At 37.1% G+C, this 23,730-nt stretch overlaps 1 protein-coding gene and 2 long non-coding RNA genes across 6 annotated transcripts in view; 1 reads left to right on the forward strand and 2 right to left on the reverse strand.

Annotated features, from left to right (window-relative positions):
- SLC6A15 (solute carrier family 6 member 15) overlaps positions 1-20,823 on the reverse strand; it is a 35,273-nt gene extending 14,450 nt beyond the window's left edge. For 2 of the 3 annotated variants that reach the window (XM_085537886.1, XM_015857692.3), the window contains exons 1-5: positions 20,678-20,823; positions 10,222-10,698; positions 2,922-3,079; positions 2,218-2,344; positions 184-365 (exon numbers count right to left, since the gene is read on the reverse strand). Coding sequence is in view for 2 of the 3 variants with exons in the window: in XM_015857692.3 (XP_015713178.2) it covers positions 184-365; positions 2,218-2,344; positions 2,922-3,079; positions 10,222-10,510 (756 nt within the window). In the remaining variant the exon portion in view is untranslated. Of the gene's footprint in view, positions 1-183; positions 366-2,217; positions 2,345-2,921; positions 3,080-5,362; positions 5,445-10,221; positions 10,699-20,677 lie in introns of all 3 variants that reach the window. The other variant, XM_085537882.1, reaches the window with a different exon arrangement.
- On the reverse strand, positions 18,632-20,541 carry LOC146762355 (uncharacterized). 2 transcript variants are annotated; one of them, XR_014942845.1, is made up of 4 exons: positions 20,452-20,541; positions 19,958-20,156; positions 19,207-19,256; positions 18,632-18,857 (listed from the first exon to the last, which is right to left on the reverse strand). It is a non-coding gene; the product is annotated as an uncharacterized LOC146762355 (long non-coding RNA). The 2 variants fall into 2 exon arrangements; XR_014942839.1 differs by lacking the exon at positions 19,207-19,256.
- Positions 20,824-20,924: 101 nt separating the features above from the next.
- LOC146762356 (uncharacterized) lies at positions 20,925-23,160 on the forward strand. Its single transcript, XR_014942848.1, has 2 exons — positions 20,925-21,082; positions 21,450-23,160. It is a non-coding gene; the product is annotated as an uncharacterized LOC146762356 (long non-coding RNA).
- The last annotated feature ends 570 nt before the right edge of the window (positions 23,161-23,730 follow it).

The raw sequence follows: 23,730 nt of genomic DNA on the forward strand, positions 1-23,730 counted from the left end.
TCATTTTAATGCTTAACTACTAAGAGACTAGAGATTAAACAAATAGTGGAGTGAGTCACAGCTTCCAGCCTACTCCTATATATTTTATGAGAGAACAGAGGGCGAGGTGAACAAAAACGTAGTGAAATAACTCTTAAATGTTTCAAAGCAAAACTCTGTCATTTAGGTGAACAGCATACTCACTTTGCCGGAAGACTGAATGCCTTTGATCATGGCTAAGCATACCATGACCCAGGCTGCCAGCAGGCAGATAGTCATCTTCCAATTTAAACCCCCACTCTCCGACAGAGAGCTGGAAATATTCAGTGCTTCTCTGTACCAGTAATAGGTTGTCGCAGAACTTTTTTCACACTCTGGTTCCACAACTGTCAAGACATGTAAGCAAGTAAAGATTGGTTCAGGACAGAAGTATTTTCCCAACAGTTCATTGCAAAGTTATTTCAATTTCCAGTACTCGCAATCGTGTCTTCAATGCTTTCAGAGAAACTGAATTCACAAAGAGTAAAAGAAAATAGAACTACTATCAATTGAAAGTTCTGGACATAACCTTTTAAAACACTCTTTTGGTGTTTTGGTCTTCCTCAGCACATCATCAGTACAAGTCCCAGGCAGAAATAATTTTCCAGTTTTGTAGGCAAAGACTTGAATTTCATTTTTAACCCATAAGATTACATTTCTGTGTTAATAACACAGCAATATTAAAGTGATGAAAAGAGAAAAAAAGGCTCCTACACACCTGTGTTCTTAGGAAAGGTCCTGTGCATTCAAACAGTTACTTATTTTTACTCTACTACAGTTCTGCCTTATTCATTTTATCAGTTTAAGGAATTTTCTGCATTTCAGTATATAATACAAAGAAATAGAAATAATTCTTAAAAAAAAAAGGGGGGGGGGGGGGTGTTTGCTTGACATTTTCATAAATTATTTTTATTTGACAATTTTTTTTTTTTTTTTTTTTTGAAACTAGGCCCTGAGTGAAGGTGATTAAAGAAAACAAGAGAAAAATATAGTAGGCATCAGATCTTCACCAAAATAAACTGTCAGAAGTGACAGGATGATATCAAATGTAATACTTTTCTATGTTTTAGCTTAGTTTAAATGACCTCTCCTGAAGTGAGGCTGAAAAAATCTGTCTTATCATTTGGGCAGGATAAGAACATGTAAACAGACAAAAAACTGTGGCTCAGACGTGGTCTTGTGGTCCAATGCTTGTGGAATACAGCTGATTTAAATGAGTGCCAACATTCACAATTACTGTTTATTTATTTCAAACAACTTAAGCAAGCAACTCTTGCAAAGACCATTTAAAAATATCGCACAGCTTTTCAAATATCCATGGCTATGGTATTCATTAAAGGAGGGGGAGAGGAATACAAAATATAATAAATGAAAATTTAAAATCTGATTTAAAAATAAATGAAAATAAATATTTCATATTTCAATAACAAGATAAATGCCATGTGTGCAATTATCATAACCAAAATCAAAGTATATGAAACTTTTCATGCTATTGCATAACACTTCCATACAAGACATTACAACAACAATACAAAACAAATAAAAAAATCAATAATCTTATTGTTATTGAACTACAAAGAAAAAAGTGCTTTAACCATATGCATTTTATTGATGTTTACATTTTTCTATTTTCTGCTTTGTTAGTAGTGCAACCTCTCTTATTTGTTGCCAGGATGTATGCCATACTAAAATGATAGACATCTCTTCTACCTTTATTTTTCACCCTGAAAAGAAGTATCAAAATCAAAAAGAAGTTATGAGAAATTGTGTTTGATGTTTTTTTTTCTGAGACATACTAAGTAAACTGATCTTATTACTCATTGCAAATGCTGTTGACTGTGATGTTCTTTTCCAAAACCTTTGCAAATGTCTTCGATTAGTTTGTTGTATTTTTTCTTATTAAAATGTAATACCGGATTTGCATATAACATTTTTCCCACAAATATCTGTTTAAAGTACTTTTTTTTTTTTCTCTCTCTCTTTAGTTTGAAAATCTCAAGCTTGATGTGACTGACAAAATGAGAATAGAGAGTTAAGAAAGTAACTCAATGTATTTCTTTTATTATTATTATTTAGTTAGTTAGTTATTTTTCCCAGTAAGCCCTGATGGAAATCCAGTGAAATTCAGCTGGAGTACTTGGATTTACTTACCGAGTGGATTCATATTTGCGTGATAAAAAAGAACACTAACAGACTTACATGTATGGGATGCATTTTTAACAAGAGGACACTGGTCCCATGGTAATGGATGCTGAAAAGACTGGGAAAAGTAAAACAGACTCCATCCGATAATGACATTGTAGTACAGAGCCACAAAGAAGCATACCTATTAGGAAAAAAAAAAAAAAAGAAAGAAAAGAAAAGAAAAAAAAAAGGAAAAAAAAAAGAAAAAAAAAAAGACATCAAAAAAGGTTAGATTAATGAATTACATTTTTTTATTCAAAAATAAAAAAAAACTCGCTGACATTACCTTTGTAGATTTCTGAGGGTCAGACATGCAACTTAATTTTCACTAAAATAAGTCAGACTAGGAACTGAATGGGTTATTCTACTATTCTACTAAACTTTGTTTAATCATGACTTCTTACACTTTTGCTTTTCTCTGCATTTATCATATGACACATGTATTTTCACAGGCTTGTTTTTCCCCTCAGAAGTCTAATTTGTTCCCAAGTTCGTAATCTCCAAAGAATCACAAAATACAAGTTAACTTGTTTTACAAGTACATCCATATAAACAGTTTTACTGTACTAATTTAAGATGTTCCTAAACAGTGTAAATTGACCTTATAGCCCAGCTACAGGTCAGTGTTTTTCCTTGTAGGAAAACAGAAAGTCTAAATCACACAAACCAGAAGTGAATTAAGGTAAAAAAAAAAACAAAACAAAACAAAAAAAACTTACTACACAGCTTGCAAACCCAATTCCTCCAAGTTTAGGGCTGATATAATTCCATACACCAATACTCCCTCGGCGGATTCTCTGTCCCACAGAAAGCTCCAAGAAAAAGAGTGGAATCCCTATGATCAGTAGCAAGATTAAGTATGGCACAAGATAGGCACCTACAGAAGGAACAAAGTAGAAGTAAGTGTGAGTGAAGAGTAACAGTTTTCTATTGCATATAAAGAATGATTTTCCTTGGTTGTTGGTCATAAATCTTCTAACATCAGAAAAGCATCCTAAAGCACTGTAACATTTCTAAGCAAACTTTACTAGAAGTGAATCATTACCTAACCTAGTTGGTTGTTCAAGTCATTACTTTTGCTTGTTTGAAAATTTGGGCATATAAGCAACTTTTTGTTGTTGTTGCAGAAGCTGACTCATCATTTCCTAACTCTGAACTTGGATTTGTAACAGAGCAGCAAGCCTGAATTTATAAAGGAAATACAGAGCATGTTTCACTGTTACAACACTGAATTTCATCCAATCTTCAGTGAAATTTCAAAAGACTCTTGTTTTGTGTTTGTTGTTGTTGTTGTTTGTTTGTTTTTCTCCGCATACAATTCAGATGCTTGGGAAGGGCAGAACAGCGATCCTATACAGCAAAGCAAACAACAGTCTTGCCCCATTTCTACCAGGCTCTAGGCAGATTCCAGAGACATGAGGTAGAAATAAGATGGACTTACCAGAGAACCAGATAGCCCACGTGGACTACTCACAAGATCCTGCTAATGACTTCTGAGAATGCAACTGTTACTTCATCTTTTATATGTAAGTGAAACATTTCCTCTTTTCAAGGCTGTATTTTCAGGGAGTGGTCACATACAATTCTAACTTCATGATGTATCTCCATCTATTTCAGCAGAACAACTTGCAAGCAACATTTACTCACACACTAAGTGCACTGACAGTATAGAGCCGAATTTCCCCTTTGTCATGAGGAATATATAGAACTACAGCTAAAACAAAATCTATGTACCAGCAATTAGAAGCACAGTACCTAATTTTCAAATGTGTGACTCTTACACTGCAGTATAGAGTACTGCGCTGGACACCCAGACCAAGTCTTTTAATCACAACCACTGCACAGCTAAAGAAAATCACTGGAAAGATGAGGCATGTCAAAGCAGGCTACAAAGCAACAGGTCAGAGATGGGGCTAGTAAAGTATCTAATCAGTCTAATCACTTATGTGATGAGAGAGAAGCTGAGCACAGTTCAAAAGCCAATTTTGGATTTATCCTCAACTCTAGCTAAGTACTACTTTAGGTTTCCATACCCAGTGACAACTTTCTAGGGCTTTTTCAAGAGCCTATCAAAATACACCGTAATTTACATATACTTAGCAGGTGGCTTATCTCAGGGAATAGGCTTTATTTTAGAAAAGTTAAACTTCCATAAACTGTGCAGGAAGCATCGGATTTTATGGTACCATCTGCTCCTATTTAGGTTTATTTCCTATTTAACTATTCATGAAACATGCACAAAGAGGACATTAGAATATCATCACCTTTGGTTGTAAAGAATTTAAGAAGATTCTAAGAATAGGGTAACTGAAGTCTTGAGCCCAAGAAAAATAAGAAAAATATACTGAGGGAAAAGAAAAATAAAAATACTGATCTTATTTACCCTACAAGTCTGTAGGCCACTGTTAGCAATGAAACAGCTCCTTGAGTTTTATTTTCGGGCAATATGGTAATGTCATGAAAGAACTAGAGCAGCATTTGTTCAAAAACTACACAAGGCTCTGAATAAAGTACTAGTTTAGAGAATACAATGCTACCTCATAGAGACAAATATCATGGTATATCTACCTATTTCATATACCATCTACTTAAGCATGTGATAGAAATATTTTTTGTCCTGCAGAAACAGCTACATTCCCAATTTGTCATCTCTTGTGGTTCACCTTGTATATGCACATAATGTTGCAAACACAAAGGACTTACTTCCTACTGCAAAATAATAATAATAATAATTAAAAAAAAAAAACCAAACAAACAAAAAAAACCAAAACAGAAGAGATAGAAGGAAATCTGACAAAATCTGAGAAAAAGAATAACAACAATATTTCAAAATGAGGGGGTCTATCAAAGAATAAACAAGACATATAACACTATTAAGTACTCTTATCACCTTCATTCTTCCAAAATTTCTGTGAAAGAGAACTACAATGATAATTCACATTGTAAATGAGACACGGAAGGTTAGGCTTCACTGGCTTTAAAAATGTGGTTGTACAATCATTGAAAACCAACTGTACATAGGGTGTTTTGTTTTGTTTTTTTTTAAATACTGTGACACTGCTGCAAATTATACCTAATGACTTAATTAAGTAGGCTTTGCATGGCTAGGCAGAGAAAAGCCTAAACATCTCAAAAAAAAATTGGGGCCTAAGTGACTTACCCTGTATCCCTCTGGATGACTGCACTAGAGCAGGAACTGAACCCAGCTCTTCTGTTCCCAGTCCACAACCTTAATCACAAGGCTGCAAAGTTAAGCACATATTTAAAGACTGGGCTGATGTGGGTGCTTTATGGTGCAGTATCAATGTAAGTAGCAGAGAGTTATCAGTCAGATTCAACTAAATGAATTAATTGAATGTGGTGTTAAATCCACACTACATCATATGTTACAAAACACAGTAATTCAATATGGATGGCCACTGGATATCATCTCTTTACTTAAGGGCTTGTACATGGGATCTGAAACACCAGTACTCTTATCAGTCAAACCTGCTGAGCTCCCTTCTGATCGTCTGTTTAAGGACATAATGGACAATGGTGCACATCTGGGTTTAAATACAATGTGATTTAAATACACAGTTATATAATCTGGTTGTATCAAAGTTGCAAAATGTTTCTGTGTCCTATAGCTCACATACTCCACAGTATCGCAGCACAAGTATTTTGTTGGATCCTTCCCTTGAAACAAGACATACTTCAATAATCTGAGAGACATCTTTACTTCATCATAAAACAGAATCACTATGGAAACAGTTCAGCATGTCTTTTATTTGCCAGTCCATGAAAGCATGTGTCCTTGGAGTAGCAATATTGAATAAGGTTCATTTTTATTTGAATTAGAACAATGAACTGTACATGCAGGCCTTGAACAGCATCTTAAAATTAGTTACATTCATATTGTCTGCCACATTCGTCAACTGAATAATTTTTTTGGTAGTTACAGTTTCGTTGTTCAGTATCCCCAGGTCTCCTTTCTGTAGTTTAAAAACCTTTCAACTCTAAAATCACTTTCTTTCTACTTTAAGTAAATTTATTCACAATTACAAAATACAAACTGTTTTTATCAAGAAAACTCTAATAATAACGATTTTATGTTTTATCAGTATGTTTACAGCCTGTCTTACAGATTGGATGATGTTCCTCTCAGTAGTCTTACGCAGATTTAGTATGTGTGCTGATTTACAAAACTGTGTTTAAATCCCCTTAGCCAATCAGCACTAATGAAGAATTTAGCTTGCAAAATAAAAAATCAGACATTTTCATTGCACTAAGATAAGACTAAATTTCATGAGCTGAATGCTCATGATGCTACAGTGTAAATTAAGAGTTCACAAACCATTGATTATACATTATTGATAAAAAGCTAAGTAGCAGAGCTGCTGAATATGTTATCTGTTGGAAATACAAGAGAGTATTTGCCTTGTTCCCATTCCTCTAAAATTTGTCAGTGAGACTAAATTATCCAGTCACTGCTGAGTCTTTAGGAGTTTACACATTATGTCCTCAGTAGTTCTCAGGAATAGCTGCTTTGTTTTTCATAAGCTCACAGAATAAAACTGTTCAGTCTGTTGATATCTCAGTACAAAATCCAGACTCCTTAATTGTGAAACCCTCTGATGTGATTTCACTCATGTCAATCTTTTCAAAATGTAATGGTAATTAATTTGCTATAGATTTCCTCATGCTAGTCACATCTTTTATCTGTTTATCTTTTGTTTTGTGGTTTTTGTTGCATATGAAGCAAAGGTGTGTCACTGAATTCTACTATATGGAAAAAATGACACCCATTAACACTATCCAATGCTTGCTGAGAGTTTAGAGAGGCCACACAGTGGATGTGAGAACAGTGGTAGGTGGATGGTGTGCCTTAGCTGTGGTGACAGAAACACAAACCACGTTTTGGATGACCATACAGACTTTTAAGGGTATGGCAGGCAGGATCTTGTTCATCACTGGTGAAAATGCATATCTAAGGGTAGTGTCTACGTTGAAAAACGGTGTTTAGTACCTGAGAATCTGCTCTATCAAGTAGTGTTATTGTGTTCTTTGTCTCTGTTGTGGCTTCTAAGGAAATAAATAGAAGGCATTATCTTTGAATAAATATGAAGACCAGGGTCACTTGTCCACAACAGGACACAGACAGCGTGACTACACAGACAGGCAGGAAAGATTCATGCCAGCTTTGAGATAAGTTGAAGTATTAAAACATAATCAACTAAGGAATAAAGTGCACTAGCAGAGAGCAGAATATGGAAACAAAAAAAAAAGAAGGAGGAAAAAAAATAAAAAAAAAGAGTGAGCATGCTAATGACTGGGTTAAGGTGTTCTAGATCCCCTCTTCCAGCTTATCTTAAACAATTTGCTTTTTGGACATCCTGAACTCCAGAAACTCCTCTCTCACTCAGACAGTCCAGATGTTGTGATTAGGATGTATTGTAAGAGAAACTGATTGAATAGCTTCAGGTTCCAACTGAATCCACAGAATCTGATACTAAAAAGAAGGAAAGTAGGACTGAGGCCAGGTGCAAGGGCAAACTGAGTGAAGTATGAGCAAGAACCCTCCTGCACGGTTGTAGCAGCTGTTAACATCAGCACTCCTGTCTTATGTAACTTCATTCTGACTATAATTAAATATTGAAAGACCAAGACACATGCCATTGTCTGAAAAACTAAGAGTTGTTACCATGTTATTGTTTTTCTTCTATTCACACTAGCTATATCCCCAGATGATTTAAAACACTGTGAATTCCTTGAAACTTCACTAGTTTTCACAGGCACATGATACTGTCTACCCTGAGTAGTTAATTTTCCATCAGAATTATTACAAAATTTGTTTTGTAACTTTTGTAGCATGAATTAAAAGACAAAATTACAGCTAAATTGCTATATCATTTTGTTTTATTTCTAACTTGACATTCCTGAAATTCAGCATACTCATTTCTTATGCAAATTACTTCTGTGAGTCTTTGAGCTTTTTAATCTGTAGGCCACAGTAGTGGAGCCTGGGTTTTGCCTACCAGAGAGAAGGTGGATCTCAGGTGAGGATAGTGGTGAAGGAGACTATTGCCATGTGCGCCCATGGTCCAAACCCCCTTTGTCCCAGGCCCCAACGCCACCCCCTGCTAGGGCCAAGAAGCCACCGTGTCTCAGCAAGAAAGATGGCTTTGACTATTGTACACCAAACAGAGAAGATACATCATGCCTAAGAATAATGAAGAGGGATGGAAAACATCATGGATGAGAACTGCTTCTTGAATGGTTCTTGATGTCAAGAGGACTATTCAATCACTTGCTCCATCCAGTTGTGGTGCTGCTTTTCCTAACACGGTTGTGCCTTATGCTACTGATTATATTATATAGAGTTTATTAAGGTTTAGTTATATTAAGAGTTTATATTAAGGTTATACATAGCATGTTAAGGTTTAGCCAATTAGACAGATAATTCAAACAGGATTCCTTAAGTATTTCCATTAGCATATAGAATACTATAGCATTTCAATAGACTATAATTAGGATTTTAGTGGTCACGCTGTAAGGGGGCAGAATGTTGTATTTGGGGAGGGGGATATGTTGTAAGCGTTAACGAGGCAGAAGCCTGTTGTATTTGGGAGGGGGGAGATGTTGTAGTCATTAACGAGGATTCGGGCTGTGATGTTGTTAGTACCTCCCCTGTTCAGTCCCTTACCTTGTGATGTGTCTTGGGCTTGCATTTCAAACGTACACCCTAGGGGGCATAGATGAAGTGATTAAGGTATATAAGGTGCTAATAATTCCTAATAAATGCCATTTTGCCATCTTTCTTGCTGAGTCACAGTGGCTTCTTGGCCCTAGCGGGGGGTGGTGTTGGGGCCTGGGACAAAGGGGGTTTGGACCATGGGCGCACATGGCAACAGGAGTCAAAGTCCTTCTGAATAATTTCAGACCCTTACTCACTGATCCTAAAACTCCTTTGGGTGCTCCCTCATTCTAAGCCAAGTAAATGCACACCACTGAGGCCTCAAATTCTCTTAACACTTGCAGTGCTGCAGCTACATCCCTTTATCCTGGAGATGGAAGGTGTAAAAGTAAAAATCTCCCCTTTTACCTTCTTAAATGAATAAGAGAAAATGGAGAATAATACACTGATTATACTCTAGGCTAAATTCTCTACTTCTCATTTGCATCAATTTTGCCATTCAACCTTTGGAATCTAGTATAAATCAAATGTTTTCTTCATTTTCTGTTTTATATCATGGATTTAGTTTCTGTGTCATAAAAACTATGTTTTGTTTCAAATTCAGCTAACTAGCTACAACAGAATGAACGTTAATGTAGTATAGCAGAGTACAATACAGCATAGGATAAAATGCTAATCCCAGAGGAAGATCTCTAGCCACCTACTTTCTTCTATATTCAAGACCATGAATAAACAGCTAATAAATAATGTTTAAAGTGAAAGGTAAAATATTTAGGAAAATAGAACTATGTAGCAGCATAGAACAGATATACTCCCTTAATGTAAATTTTATAATGCAAGTTAATCTTATCAGTTAAAAAATAAAAAAAATAAAAAAAAATAAAAATCACTGACTGATTTACAGGAAGTAAATAAAGAACTAGGAACTAGGTAATCAAAAAGCAAGAGTCTGAAGCTAAATAATAAAGACTGAATACTGTTTTGGTCTTTAAAGTGGAAGAATATTTAATGCTTTGATTTATTCCCAAAGTACTATAAACAACAGTACAATAATAACCAGGACCTAAATAATGCAACACCTCCAGAAAGACCTAACAGGGTTTTGGTTAACCACTAGTAAAGTTCCAAGAGCTTTAAGACACTTTCTGCCTTGAAATAAGAAAATGGAATCTTATCATTATCTGCTACTTACTTTAGCATATTTCTCTCACTAAACAAAGAGAATGTGGATTTTTTGTCAAAAGGTCTGGTAGAAATCGGAAGAAAAATCTGATATGCTGCAGCAGGTGTTACTGTATCTGTGCTAACCTTAATCATTTAGCTACCACCATCCCAAAACTTACCTCCACCATTTTTTTGACACAGATATGGGAATCGCCATACATTCCCTAATCCTACAGAAAATCCAACTTGTGCCAGAATATATTGGAGTTTGCTATTCCAAGCAGGTCTTTCATCTTCCACATCTGAGCCTTCTTCAGCATCCACATCTTTTTCCTCCTGATCACCAACCATCAGCTCACTCTTCTTAAAGGCTTCATCTGAAGAGTCTTCATTAGAGAGAAGGTCCTTAACTGACTCAATGACCTCATCATCTAGGTCTCTTTTCACTACCTTGCTGTTTTTAGGCATTTGTAATAGGAGAAAAATACAGGAGCAAAGTTCAGCTGGGACAGATGGAGAAGCGCTGAAGAAAGATCTCCCTCTGCTGGGCAAAAAATTTTGAAGAAATAGAATAAAGGTGCTGCCTGAGTCCTTGATAGCAGGGAATCAAAGGTAAGGACTTCTCTGTTTCTGAATGTTTGTCCTACTGAAAGTATCTGTGGAGGAAAATATATATGCATATTATTACACAATTCAGAACTTAATTTAGTAATCGTATGCTCTGGTTTACCAAGTTTTCCTTATTTGCAAGGTCTGAGAAGAAGAAGAAAAAAAAAAAAAAAAAAAAAAAGAGAGAGAGAGAGAGAGAGAAGAAAGAGATATTAAATTGCTTTCACATTGTTATACATAAATTCATGTTTTGGTCCTAAGTTTTCATACAAAATACATTTCATTCAGTTGCTGAGGAATTTGTTGTTGTTGTCATTTTTTTAATTGTTTTTTTCATCTGTTTCCTAAAGACTTATAGGCTAATTGCTCATTTTCACTCTGGAAGCATAATCAGATTCTTCTTACTAGACATAACAGGACATGCACTTTGCATAGAATTTAGGAGACCAGTTCCATTCTTTCCTGAATCAGAAGCTGTACTGGAACTGATGAGTTTATTAAAAATACAATTTAAACAAAGTAGATTACTGTTTGGGGACCGTTTCTGAAAGTCATACAGCAATTAAGATGTTGATGTGTAGGACAAACTCGGCACATTAAAAGGAAGGGATACTTATTTATTCCTCATCTAGGAATACATAACCACAATCATATTTTCAAAGGAGAGAGCTTCATCTCTTCTGAGCTTTAATGCTTTAGATACTTTCTTGGGGAAAAAAAAAAAAAAAAAGTAACTAAACATATATTAAACTTTTGAGAAGCTGTTACCTAACCCATTGAAAAAGCCTACTGTTTCAAATGTTCATGTACAGAGAAAAAACAAAAAACCTGCATTTAATATATGCTTTCTTTAACACACTGAATCTTTTATAAGGACTGATGGACTTCCTTGCAGCTGTCATGCTGAAAGTAGGAATTTGGATAAGAAATTTTTTTCAGAAAACTCAGAAATTCTCTTCTACTCACATGGGACAAAACTGATATGTACAAAACTGTCTGCACAATTAAGAGTCTTAAAAGGGATTTAGATTATGTGTTAAGCTTCTTGAAAACCCTAAAGCAGGACTAAATTTCCACATGGAATCTAATCAAAACTCCTGACTGACGAGAATCAGAAATTCCTAGAGGTTACATGCAAACTTTCTGATTTTGCTTATGAACTTGTTTCAATATCTGTTCTGTATGATGAAGATTGTACTGTACTGTGTGGAACTCACATAGAGCTGAGAACTGTTCATAGAATTACTGGACTGACAGCACAATAATTGAGTCCTCAAGAGTGCTTCAGTGCCTAGTGACAGGTCACAAAGAAAGAAATTAAGCCACTGGAATGCAGCCCATAGCTTAGCCAGGAGACGCTCACAAAAACAGCAATAAAAACTCTGTGAGCACAAGTGCTTTTATCAGCCTTGGGTCTGACAGGATAATTAACTTTTTGATAGTTTCCTAGGATTTTGAAGCTGAACTTCACTCCAGTTGCCTACTGAACTCCATTGTAATCTCCTTCCATTCATTCCCTAGATTCTTGTCACTGCCTTCTCACCTTCCCTTTCCCTCTGTCACTACTTCTTCTCACCAACTTCACCAATGGGTATGCATCCCACAGTTTTTAAGCACACCCGAGCTGGTTTGTGATTTGCTTCACAGCTCCCTGCTGATAGTGGAAGGGTTCAAGGTTCTATTAATCTTCCTTCTAATATGTGGTGTTGCTAGTAGCAGACTTTGTTTTGTCTGAAACTAGCTCTTCAAAATAAGTAAGTGTAAGAGTAGGAGAGTACAGAACAGTGTAACGGGGAAAGCAACTTCATCTATTTCACCTTATAGGTTGCAAACTCTTCAAATATATCAAACATATCCTATTCTAGTCAGTCTTCACCAGCTGTAGCTGTGACTGACATTTAGGTAGATACAGGATTCAAATACCAATAATACATCAGTTGAAGCATTTATGCAATCCTAATTAAGCTTCGAGATTACAAACCACAGCACCTGCTACTTTATCTGCTACTTTCCTTACTTTTCCTTTCATTTCACTGATGTAAATTAATGCAGCTTCTCAGTTCCATTAATTAGTAACAACACTGGGGAGTAAAAAGTTAAAGTAAAACAATTTTATCTTTGTTCTTGATATAAAAGTTGCAGAAGTGTGTCTAAATTGAAATTTGTATGTATGACGGGAATCCTTTTTTAATTGTAAGAAACAGAAAGCCATTTATCAGTACTTATTAAAATATTTTAAAAGGTCACATCTATACAGGCACTTTACATATAATAAATTGCAGGGTAGCGGTATGATTTATCCACTGCTCTCCCAGATGAGTCAATGCCAACAGAAATTGCATCATTCTGCCTGTCCTCTCATGCATTAAACACTGCATTGCTACACTTCAAAATACACTGGGCCCAATATTGTCATTCCTAGCACAATATCATATTAAGCTCCCTTTCATTAACCTTCCATTAAGTCAGCTGTTATCAATAGTAATATCATAGCACAGGTTTGCAATGCCTGAGAAAATGCTGGAGGCAGGCTGGTGGGACAACATTCATTTTCAAAAGTACTGGTTTGCTAACTGAATATGTATCATTGGGTAGACTGCAGCAGAGAGTACATAGCTGAAGTCCTTCAAGATACATCACAAATCCACAGGTGGATTCAGACTTTACAACTTGTTTTCTGTCTAAAAGTTTACACTAAAGCAAACACAGTCCTACTTCAGCAGACACTTCCATCAGGTGCATTTAGTCAAAATGCAGTCTCAGTTCATTTGCTCAAGGGCTCTGATGTTGTGCTGGGCCCTCTCAGAACACACTCCAGGGGACTTGCACAAAACCCTCTTTCTCTGATCAACCTGCACAGAAAGCAAACTCCAAACTATTCAGCCCAAGCAGAGAACAGATATGAATGCTCCCAGTCTGAATGAGAAGATACGCGGTAAAAATCACTCACTAGCAGAGCTGGATAATCAGGAATCACTGAACAAGCTTTGTTTTGTACCACACAATTCCTACCTATAAAATACTATTTTAGGTTCCCAAATAAATTTGCTCTTGTCAAGTACAGAGCTGGAATTCTTCATTATAATCAAGAAATAAGAAACATAAAGCCAAATTATGTTAAACTGCTCTTTGAATTCCATTTCTAGCTATATAGACTTGTGTAGTAGACTTCTATATAGACTTGTGTAGTAATAAAGCATTACAGACTGTTTCCCCAAGTATCTCCAAGGTACTCTCTAAGATAAATAAAACCACCACATTTACCAACAAACTACAGAATTTGGTATCAGGTACTCAGGTATTATTGTCATAATGTTAAACTCTAAGTCTTAAATCTTGCCATGTATGGTAAAATATTACTACATGACACCATTACTAGCACAGTGGATTTAAAAGTAAAAGGTCAAAAATACAATACAACGTAGCTTTATTAAAATTTTATAAAAATTTATAATTTTTTGTTGTTGCTTTTTTTTTTTTTATTTTTAGCCCCTATTTTATATCTACCTCATAAAATTAGATAGCTGACATCATTCTTGTTTCTGAGCAGTATAACTCACCCTTTTTGTAACTTAACTGATGTCATGTGCATATGAAAACAATAAAGGAAACATTTTATCATATGTACTGGAAAACATCGTTTTTCTATGGACTTTTCCACAACAAAGAAAGATTCCACCCTTTTTCTCATGTAAAATACCATTTTAAAGTCCTAATTAATCTTAAATTGACCTGATATTTTCCTCTACTGTTTGAGGGAATTTAACAGAACAGAAATTGCTGAAGCGTTAAAAATCTGAGTTGGCATAAACAAAGTTTTTGGAAATAATTTGCTAAATCAACCTAAATAGATATTTAAGACGTCTTACTAGTATAGGCCTTGATATGTTTAAATTTATACTTCTTTCTGGCAGTGAAAGATAAAAGTTATTTTCTGCCATATCAAGAAAATTGCAGAATCAAGCCTTCCTTCTAAGACAATGGGAATTCTGTTATTTTCCTTCAAGGAATAAGAGTCAAGTCTTAACACACCAGCACACAGAGGGAAAGCAACCTGACTAGAATGCCATATTATTAGCAGATTAAGCAACAGCGATCCCTTGCAACACAGAATTCAGACTTAAATTAGCTCCTCAGCAGATCTGAGCTTTCTATACAACTTCTAATTCAGGTTCAAATCCAAATTTTATAATGCTGGCTCAGGGAGATAAGAAAGGCAGTCTCAGCTGACCAAACTGCAGGCATTTGCAGCAGGACTTGAGACAAGTTTGTCAGCTAAAGCAAAAAAGACCCATTCAGAAACATTTTACTTGATAACGTTTTCTCCTAATCTTTCTTAAATGTATTCTCTAGTAAAGGAACTGTACTAGGGTTAGCTGTAATAAAAATATAGCAACTCAGTAGAATTATCTGCAATCAGATTTTAACAAATGACAATTATCCTCAAATACTTGATTAAAAAAATGGCTTTGATCTTTGTCTAAGCTAGAAGAATCACAGAACTGTAGGGGTGGGAAGAGACCTCCAGAGATCATCGAGTCCAACCTCCCTGCCAAAGCAGGTTCCCTACACCAGGTCGCACAGGTAGGCATACAGGCGGGTCTTGAAAATCTCAAGAGGAGACTCCACAACCCCCCTGGGCAGCCTGTTCCAGTGCTCCATCACCCTCATCTTAAAGAAGTTCTTGCAGAGGACACAGAACAAAAAGTCAGGGTTCTCACCACAGCAGAAATTCAGAAAAGATCTCAATTAAAACCCACATCAAATTACATGAATGAGAACTACATGAAAAAGAGATGAAGATGAAACACATAAAATGCACTTTAAATATGAGGAAGGGAAAAAAAAAAGTGTCTGTACTTCATAAAAGGATATCAAGAAAGCTCATACAAACTAACTTTAGAAGTTAAAATATGCTGCTGTAACATCATAAAAATTGGTAGAAAGAAAGAATGGATACCCTTTTAAGTTCAGTGCTTGTCATTAAAGGCAGGGAGAAAAATATTACTGCTCATTTCTTTAGAGCCCATTGATCTTCTCTGATGAGGCAGTCAACATACTAACATGCTACCCTGGAGGTAGCAAAATGTGAAACAGAGCTACAACAAGTTCATGTTACCTGAATCTCTGATTTGAGTATAGATTGTGAGAGCAAAGTGCACCGAGTCCCAAAAGCTTAGCAAAACCGCCTGTTGAAAAAATCTCCACCCTGAACAGAATGATTCAGCAGAGCACACAGAACAAAAATTCAGGATTCTCACCACAGCAGAAATTCAGAAAAGATCTTGATCGAAACACACATCAAAATTAATGGATGAGAACTACATGCAAAAGTGATGAAGATGAATAAAATGTACTTTAAATATGAAGTCTACAATACAGAAAATGAAAGACTAAATTTTAGGAGCCAAAGACTGCGGTGAGTCTGCAATAAGGAACTGGGTAACTGGTGCCAACAGGATGGGGAGAATAGCTGATGGGGAGTTAAGCTGATACTTAACTGAGAGAAAAAGAATACTATAGGAACAAAGCAGGTTTTGTGGGAGTACTGAACTCACTAAGAATGGTTATTGCTGGAGAATCTGTGAACAGATAATTATTTCAGCAAGAATTACAGAAAGCACTTAGCAAACTGAATCAGTGTTGCAATGTAGCATTATGACTTCTGGTGGAAACAAGAATATGCAACACAGTCTTTTTGCCCAGTCAAGTCTATTTCATCTATGCACTCCAGGAGTCATTATTCTGCTCTTCAGTATAAATTACATGACCTAACACTTTGTCCTATCTGGTTGAGTGCAGTAGATTCAAAAGCTATCTAGCTCAATTACAATAAATATTCTATAAAATGAAACTTACATTTATCTGCATTCCATAGTGATTCTGAGACATGCTAATATACATTACACTTCTTTTGTTCGTTTGTTTCTCGTGTCTGTAAAGTTAAATCATTTAGACCATAGCAGAAGTATTTAAATACACAAGATTAAATTCAGACCTGATGTAAATATGGGTAGTTACATACTTCAGTGACACAGGGTCTGCTTAGAATCACTGGGAAATTTGTTCTCAGTTCCTACAAAATGGTCTTATTATTGTGCATCAAGAATTCACCAACAATTTCCTTTCCAGACTAGTCTCCTCCAGTTACTGAAAAATGTTTTCTACAGTCAGAAGAAAAACACAATATCTTAACAGAAAAAGTAAGATTTGCTTCTCAGAATTGTTCAATTTCTTCAGCATCACTGGGTGAAGAAAAATATCTGAGAGAGAAGGTTACAACCCAGGCCTCTTAAACAACATTTTATTTCTTTCCACTTCACACAGTCTCTGAACTTTATTGGTCCTACAGTAGTTTATCACCAGCTTTCATGTGCTTCTCAGTATTTTCTTCTCACAAATCAACCTCACTGAAATTAACAGAATTGCTGGGCATGTTCTCTGTAATTTCCTATTCAGCTGGAGAAAACTATCACTTATCCTGATTGGTTTATTGAAGAATCAAATGTAGTAGCTACCACTCTTCCAGCTTGTTGCATGAAGTAATGCTTGCAGTTCTGAAGGTAACAACTTTTAACTGGAAAAGTGTGATAGTCTTAATGGTTGGCAATGTGAAACAAAATCTCTGTTTTCTAAACTAACCATATAAGCCACAACACAACCATGATTTTCTTATAAAACCTTATCTCACACTTTTGAGATGGGAGAGGATATGAAAATATCTCAAATAATTAATTCAAGAACTGCAGTTATTTAAGTTAAAGAAGTCAAGTATTGAAAATTAGACATTTTTCCTTCTGTGCATCTGAACTGATCAATAAGTAAATCAAGTTGTCCTTGGGGAAAATAAATAAATAAATAAGTTATATTCACTTTTTTCCCTGCTTTCTATACATAAGCTGTATATATATATGTAAACTATATGTTAGCAGAAATGCTGCTTCTCCTCAAAACAAAGTGTTTTATTAATGATATAAATCATGCTTTCAAATTAAGTTAGAGTAAAACCCTGAATATAAAAAGAAAATATTTAATTGAAACTCCATTATAGAAAATTCAAAACTATAAAGTCCCTATTCCAATTTCTCACCCCTTCTCCATTTTAGCATAAGAGTATGCTGAATCATTAGCGCTGCAGTACACATTTCTGGTACATGAAATAGTAATATCATTTGCCAGCAGTAAAAGTCAGTTTTCCCAAAATGACCACTGGTACCATGAACTAAATTCAAGGCCTTACTGTACACAGCATTATACAGCCTTGTTTTTTTATCTTTTCCATACAGCAAATAAGGAACTGCTAGTCTCAGAGTGAAGAATAAGAACAAGGATTTCTGTTTCAATGCAGGGTTCTGGGAAACAGCCCAATTATTCCCATTCTCTAAAAACTCTTCTACCAGTTACCACTGATATTTCATCCTATTTTGTATGAACTTCTCAGGTTTTCAATATCTAGCTGTTTGAAAGAATAATGTTCAGTTATCATTATTCACTGATAAGTTTTCCTAGAACATTTCCTGAGTAATAACGGCAAGGCTACTTGAAGAAAAAGAGAGCTCCTGAAGTTTTGGGATGCCACCTGCTGATATGTCAAAGTTCTTCTACAACCAATTGAAAATTTAGAGATCACATAGAAAAGCCGCTTCTAATATTATTCTCTTTTACAACTTTTTGTTTGCTGATATAGATAGTTTATGATTAAACTGTTCTTCCAAAAAAAAAAAAAAACACCTCAATAGATATCCTATATTTTGGAGCAAGATTATTATTCCTTGATGTGAGTGGAAAAGCGTAGTGGAGAAAAGCAAGCTGGGGACATGGGTGAGCACACATAAATCTGTGGATGTTCTTAGTTGCGCACTAGAGGTTTACAGAAGAAATTCTGTCTTCTTGAGAAGATTTCTACCACAAACCCTTCCCTAGAGATTTAATTCCATACTACCCCCACAGCAACTACCCCAATGTACATTAGCAAAGCAATTTATAACAAAAGGATTAGCTTTTATTAGTTGATTGCATGTTTCTTGCTGTTATCCCCCAAAATATATTTCTGAATGACCTGTGATTTATTTATTTTTTCTGATAAATTCAACATTCTAAAATTTTTGTGTATACAGCCTTTTGCAATATACGGCAGACCAAAGAGTTGACAGATCATTCAAACTATATGGTCTTCATCTGCACTACTACTTTTTTGCTCGCTCGCCTGTAAGAAAAAAAAATAAAAGCTGTAAGAATGACAAGACACTGGAGGTCAACAGGAAACAGCTTAGCCCACAAAAGCAGTTTTAACATGCTTTAGCACTTCTTGAATTTCAGAATTGGTTGAACACCCAAATAGCAATTAAATTGCTTGGTTTTTCATCTATAGATCAAAACCATTGGAAATATTTCTTCTTGAATCTGAAGTGCCTAACTGAGGCCAAATGAAATTTTTGATAAGCAAATGCAGACTCATGCTGTAATTCTTATGTTGTCTTAATAAGGTCTTGGTGTAAATTTATTTCTTTTATTTCTTATTATTCAAGAGAGAGAGAGAAAAAAAAATAACCTACCTACATATTTGGTAAAGTTTCCTTTTTAAAAAGATACTGATAATGTGTATCTGAAAAACACAATGCTCAATAGATTAAAATAAATAAACAAATAAAGAAATAAATATTGGCATTGTTTTCTATTAAGTGGAGAAAGCAGAATAATAGATGGATAATACATCCAGTGCATATGAACATTGCATCAGATAAGTCAATGAAATTTTTGTTTTCTTCATTTATACTCTTCTTTGGAGTGGAGAGCAGATTTGGATCTCCATTCTACAGCATGTAACAGCGCCATATTTGTGGTGCCTTACTGTTTAAAAATAATTAAGGTTCTCCTAGAAATCAATACTACGGCAGTGAGTTTGATACACAGCAATATCACACAGACAAAAATAAAATGGCTGATAAGGACGAGGTCTTGGCTACAGTATCTTTTAAAAATAAAACAAAGCACAAACTACTGAAACGGAGTAAATTCCATTGCAACATCTCAACTTGCAAATCAGTGTGATGGAGCAGGCATCACATTTACTTCCACAACAAAAGCAAAGCATTGCAATTAAATCCCAGTTTACCCTAATGCAAACGTGAGCATGGGAAATTTAAGATTTAATAAGAGATGAGATTTTAAAACTTGGAAGAGAAGTGCGGGCATCAATCTGTCACGCTGTGGATTTTGCAGAGGGCTGCAGTCATTACAAGCCCCAAAAGAAAATACCCTCCAGACGCATGGAGGTTGAGAAAAGGTCCTCATTACCATACCCACCCAAACATGGCTGACACCGGGGCGCGCCGGTCCTGCGCCTGCCGTTCTGCTCCGGCCACCGCAGCCGAGGGATGCGGGATGCGGGGAGCGCTGGGAGGATCCGCGCTGCTCTCCGCGGGCGACGCCCGATACTCAGCGACAGCAGCGCTGCGCAGCCAGGCCCGAGCCCTCCTCCGCCCGGCTCCTGCAGCGTCAGGGGCTGCGGAGGGGACAAGAAGATGATGGGTACGACTGGCACATCTCTGCCCCGCATCCGCAGAAACCCGGAGGCAGCCGCTTGCGGAACGCCGCGGACCTTGCCATGCAGCCGCCCCCTGCCCCACTTCTGCTACTGAAACTCGCGCTGAAAGTGGTGTACGTCACATGCGGGAGATGAATGAATGAATGAATTTTTTTGTCACTCGTGGTACGAAAAGAACGTATATCCTCTTTTAAGAGTAAAGAAAAAAAGAAAAAATAATAAAAAAAACGAGAGAGGGAAAGGAAAAGCGCACCTAACATCTTTGCAACCCACCGCTGAGTTCAAACACATGCGCGGCTTCCAGTGGGCGCTCGCTATTGTCTCCCGAGGGGCCGGCTCTCTGCTCGCGGGGCCGCAGGAAAGCGGGCGTCGAGCGCAGGGCACCCCGCTCCGCTCCCCGCCCGGCGGCACAGACCCGGGGACGAGCACGACCGACACGCCCGCCGCTCTCCGCCGCGCCATCGGGGCCTCCGCCTTACCTCCTCCACCCACCGACAGCGAGAAGGAGCCGTGTGCCCTCACGGAGCAGTGAGCGGAGCTAAACGCGCGCGGGGCTCAGTAGCGGAGAGACAGTGACGGCGCGCACATGTGCCCAACCCTGGCTGCGGCGGCGGTGTTTAAAGACAGACATAAAAGCGGCGGGGGGAGTGCAAAGGGGGAGGGCGGTGGTGGGCCGGGGGAGCCGCACCTCCTGACGCAGGGAGGAGCCCCCCCCCCCCCCCCTCCACCGCCTGCAGCAGCATCTCCTGAGCTGGAGGCGGGCGGGGAGGGGCGGAGGAGAAGGGAGACGCCCCCCACCTACCCGCCCGCTTGCCAGCGTTGCCGGGGCCTACTCGCCTACCCGTACCCATGTGCTTCATGTGTGTGCTGCGAGGGGCCTTCGGGTAAGGGTACAGGGGAACGGGCCGGGAGGAGATCCCCAGGTGGTTGTGCAGAAGAGTGAGGGATGCAGATCTGAGGAAAGAGCAGGCAGTCAGGGAAAGGACGGCAGCAGAACGGCTGCCGTGGGTCCATCTTCGGGCTGGAGGCTGGGATGCACGCTACAGATAGCACCAACAAGGGCTGCTCGTGGTGGTGCAGAAGTCTTGTAGTGCTAGTTTTCATTGCTGCCACAAACAGCAGCAATGTGGGGGTGTGAAATTGAGACATTTATCTTTATTTACCCTGTAAGCTTCCTATCACTAAGTCTGTCCACTGGCCTTGTTCTGTTTTGCTTGTTTGCAAGCATTTTTCTCAAAAAATGTTCATCAGTTCTGGTTAGGAGGAAGACAGATGATAACGGATGGAAAGGAAACTGCTTAGAGGCACACAGCTGGCCTAGGAAGGCAGGTTTGCTCTGCTGAAGAAGGGCGCAATGGAATGGAGAATGAACTCTTTTAGAGTTCACTGTGAATTAGTGCAACAATAATTGCAACAATTTAACACATGCTGGAACTGAATAGAACTTCCCTACACTGCCTGAATCATGGAGAGATATTTCTTCATTGTTGCAGTCTCTCTAGCTGACCTGAATGTTTAGTTGAGAAAGGTGTGGTGCAAACTTCTGTTCATATTTCTACCTCATTATCAGAAGCAGTTTGTCACTGTGTGGTATGTTTTAATAAGAATTTCCAGAAGCAGTGTTTGAGTTGTGTGCAGAAACGGTTCTGTAAACAATGTATTCTGTATTCTACATATATTTACAATATGTTTGATTAAATTTAAGAAGTTATTTTTGGTTTTGTCTTTTTTCTTTGAGTGTGACAAGGCACTGGAACAGGTTGCCTTAGAGTTGGTGGATGCCTCATCCATAGTGAGTTCAAGGTCAGGCTGGATGGAGCTCTGAGTAACCTGATCTAGCTTTAGGTATCTATCCATGCTCACTGCAGAGGAGTTGGATGAGATGACCTTTAAGGGTCCCTTCCAACTCAAACCATCCTGTGATCAGATACTATTTGGAACTCAGTGATAATGAACTTTCCTTAAAGAAGTTCTAAATGTAAACCAAACTTCTTTATACTAAGCATCAATAAGCAGAAGAATTTACATGTCCTACTACCACATGATAAGAATTAGGCTTTTTTTTTTTTTTTTTTTTTTAGATTAACCGATAACGTTATCATATGATCAGCTTATTGCCGCAGAAAAAGGTCATTCCTGGATCTTTTTGAATTCTGTGTACAGTTAATGATGAGCTCAGATCTGTAATCATATTGTCAATTATCTGATGACTAACTTTACTGTGAGAAAGGCATCGTTCAATTTCTAATGTCCATCAAACAGATCATCAGTTACTTACCTTTTCTTTCAGCAACTGCAATTCTGCTAATAACATTTTAATAAGCAAATGCTAAATATCACAAGGGTAAATGTTCAGCAGTATTTTCCTCTTCAGACTTTCTGCAACCCAACAACTTACATTCTGAATAGATGGGCTAGGGCACTTTTACTGCAGCTCTTCTAAGTAGGATACTCTTGCTGCAGATCTTGCCATCACATTTTTCATCTCGTTATTAAGTTTGCTGAAACTTAAAACAGTCATCTTCAAATCTCACTCTGATTCAATCTTGAAAGAGGAAATATTTCCATCTTCAAAACTGTAGAAGTGAGTGTGTATAAGTGACAAAAATATACAAAAGTAGCTTGCCATTTTTTTCTTGCCATGTTTTTAAGCACTAGAAGCCATTGATAGATGAAAATATTGAGAGTAACCCTTTACAATGTTGAGATAAATTGTAGGCTAATCTATCATTCTGTAAGCCAGGTGACTACACATATAGAGAGAATGCCTCATTTGCTGTTCAAACTTGATGCATCTGCTCTATCTGTGCTGGCGACTCAGGAGATGTGAGGACAGAAAGAGTCTGAGTGAGAAGCAAGAAAGGCCAGCATGAAAAATGTCCTACAGTAAAACTGCATTTTGTTGGATGTAAGCAAGTCTAAAAAGAAAACAATAAATAAATAAAATTGCTTAGAAATCATATTTTTATGCATCTTTTAACTATTCAATCACTGCAGTCTTAATTAATAACATACCTAGATCTTTAAAAATCTCTTATGCTCTGAAGTATTTGTATTCATTACTGTGATAGATTGTCCTTCTGTAAAAGGTGAAAGTAAAAAAAAACAACATTCTTCAAGCTAAGATGAAGTAGACTTGCACATGCCAAAATAAGAATAAAGACGAGTTAACTGGTTAAATCGTCCCTAAAGTTCATTCATGGTCCAAGGCATGAACTTCCAGGACAGAATGATTTAGTGGTTTGAAACTGTTGAGACTTCTCTGTAAAATCTGTTCCATGATGCTTCAGTTAAAGATGTCACTTCTTGTTAAACGAGTCTCTTGTATGTAGATATAGTTGATAACGTCAGTGCATGTAAATGACACTTTTCACTTGAGGACTAAGTATGAAATCAGACAACACAGCATCTCACACCTTTTGAAGCTGTCAATTTTCTTGATGTTCTCTCTAGCTCTGTGTTACTACTGAAATTTCACTTCAGCTATTCCACTCAGGATATTGCACATTGTGAGCTGATATGCATAAGTAAT

Source organism: Coturnix japonica, chromosome 1, assembly GCF_054131305.1.
Source record: "Coturnix japonica strain WE chromosome 1, WE-NBRP24, whole genome shotgun sequence".
Taxonomy (NCBI): Eukaryota; Metazoa; Chordata; class Aves; order Galliformes; family Phasianidae; genus Coturnix; species Coturnix japonica.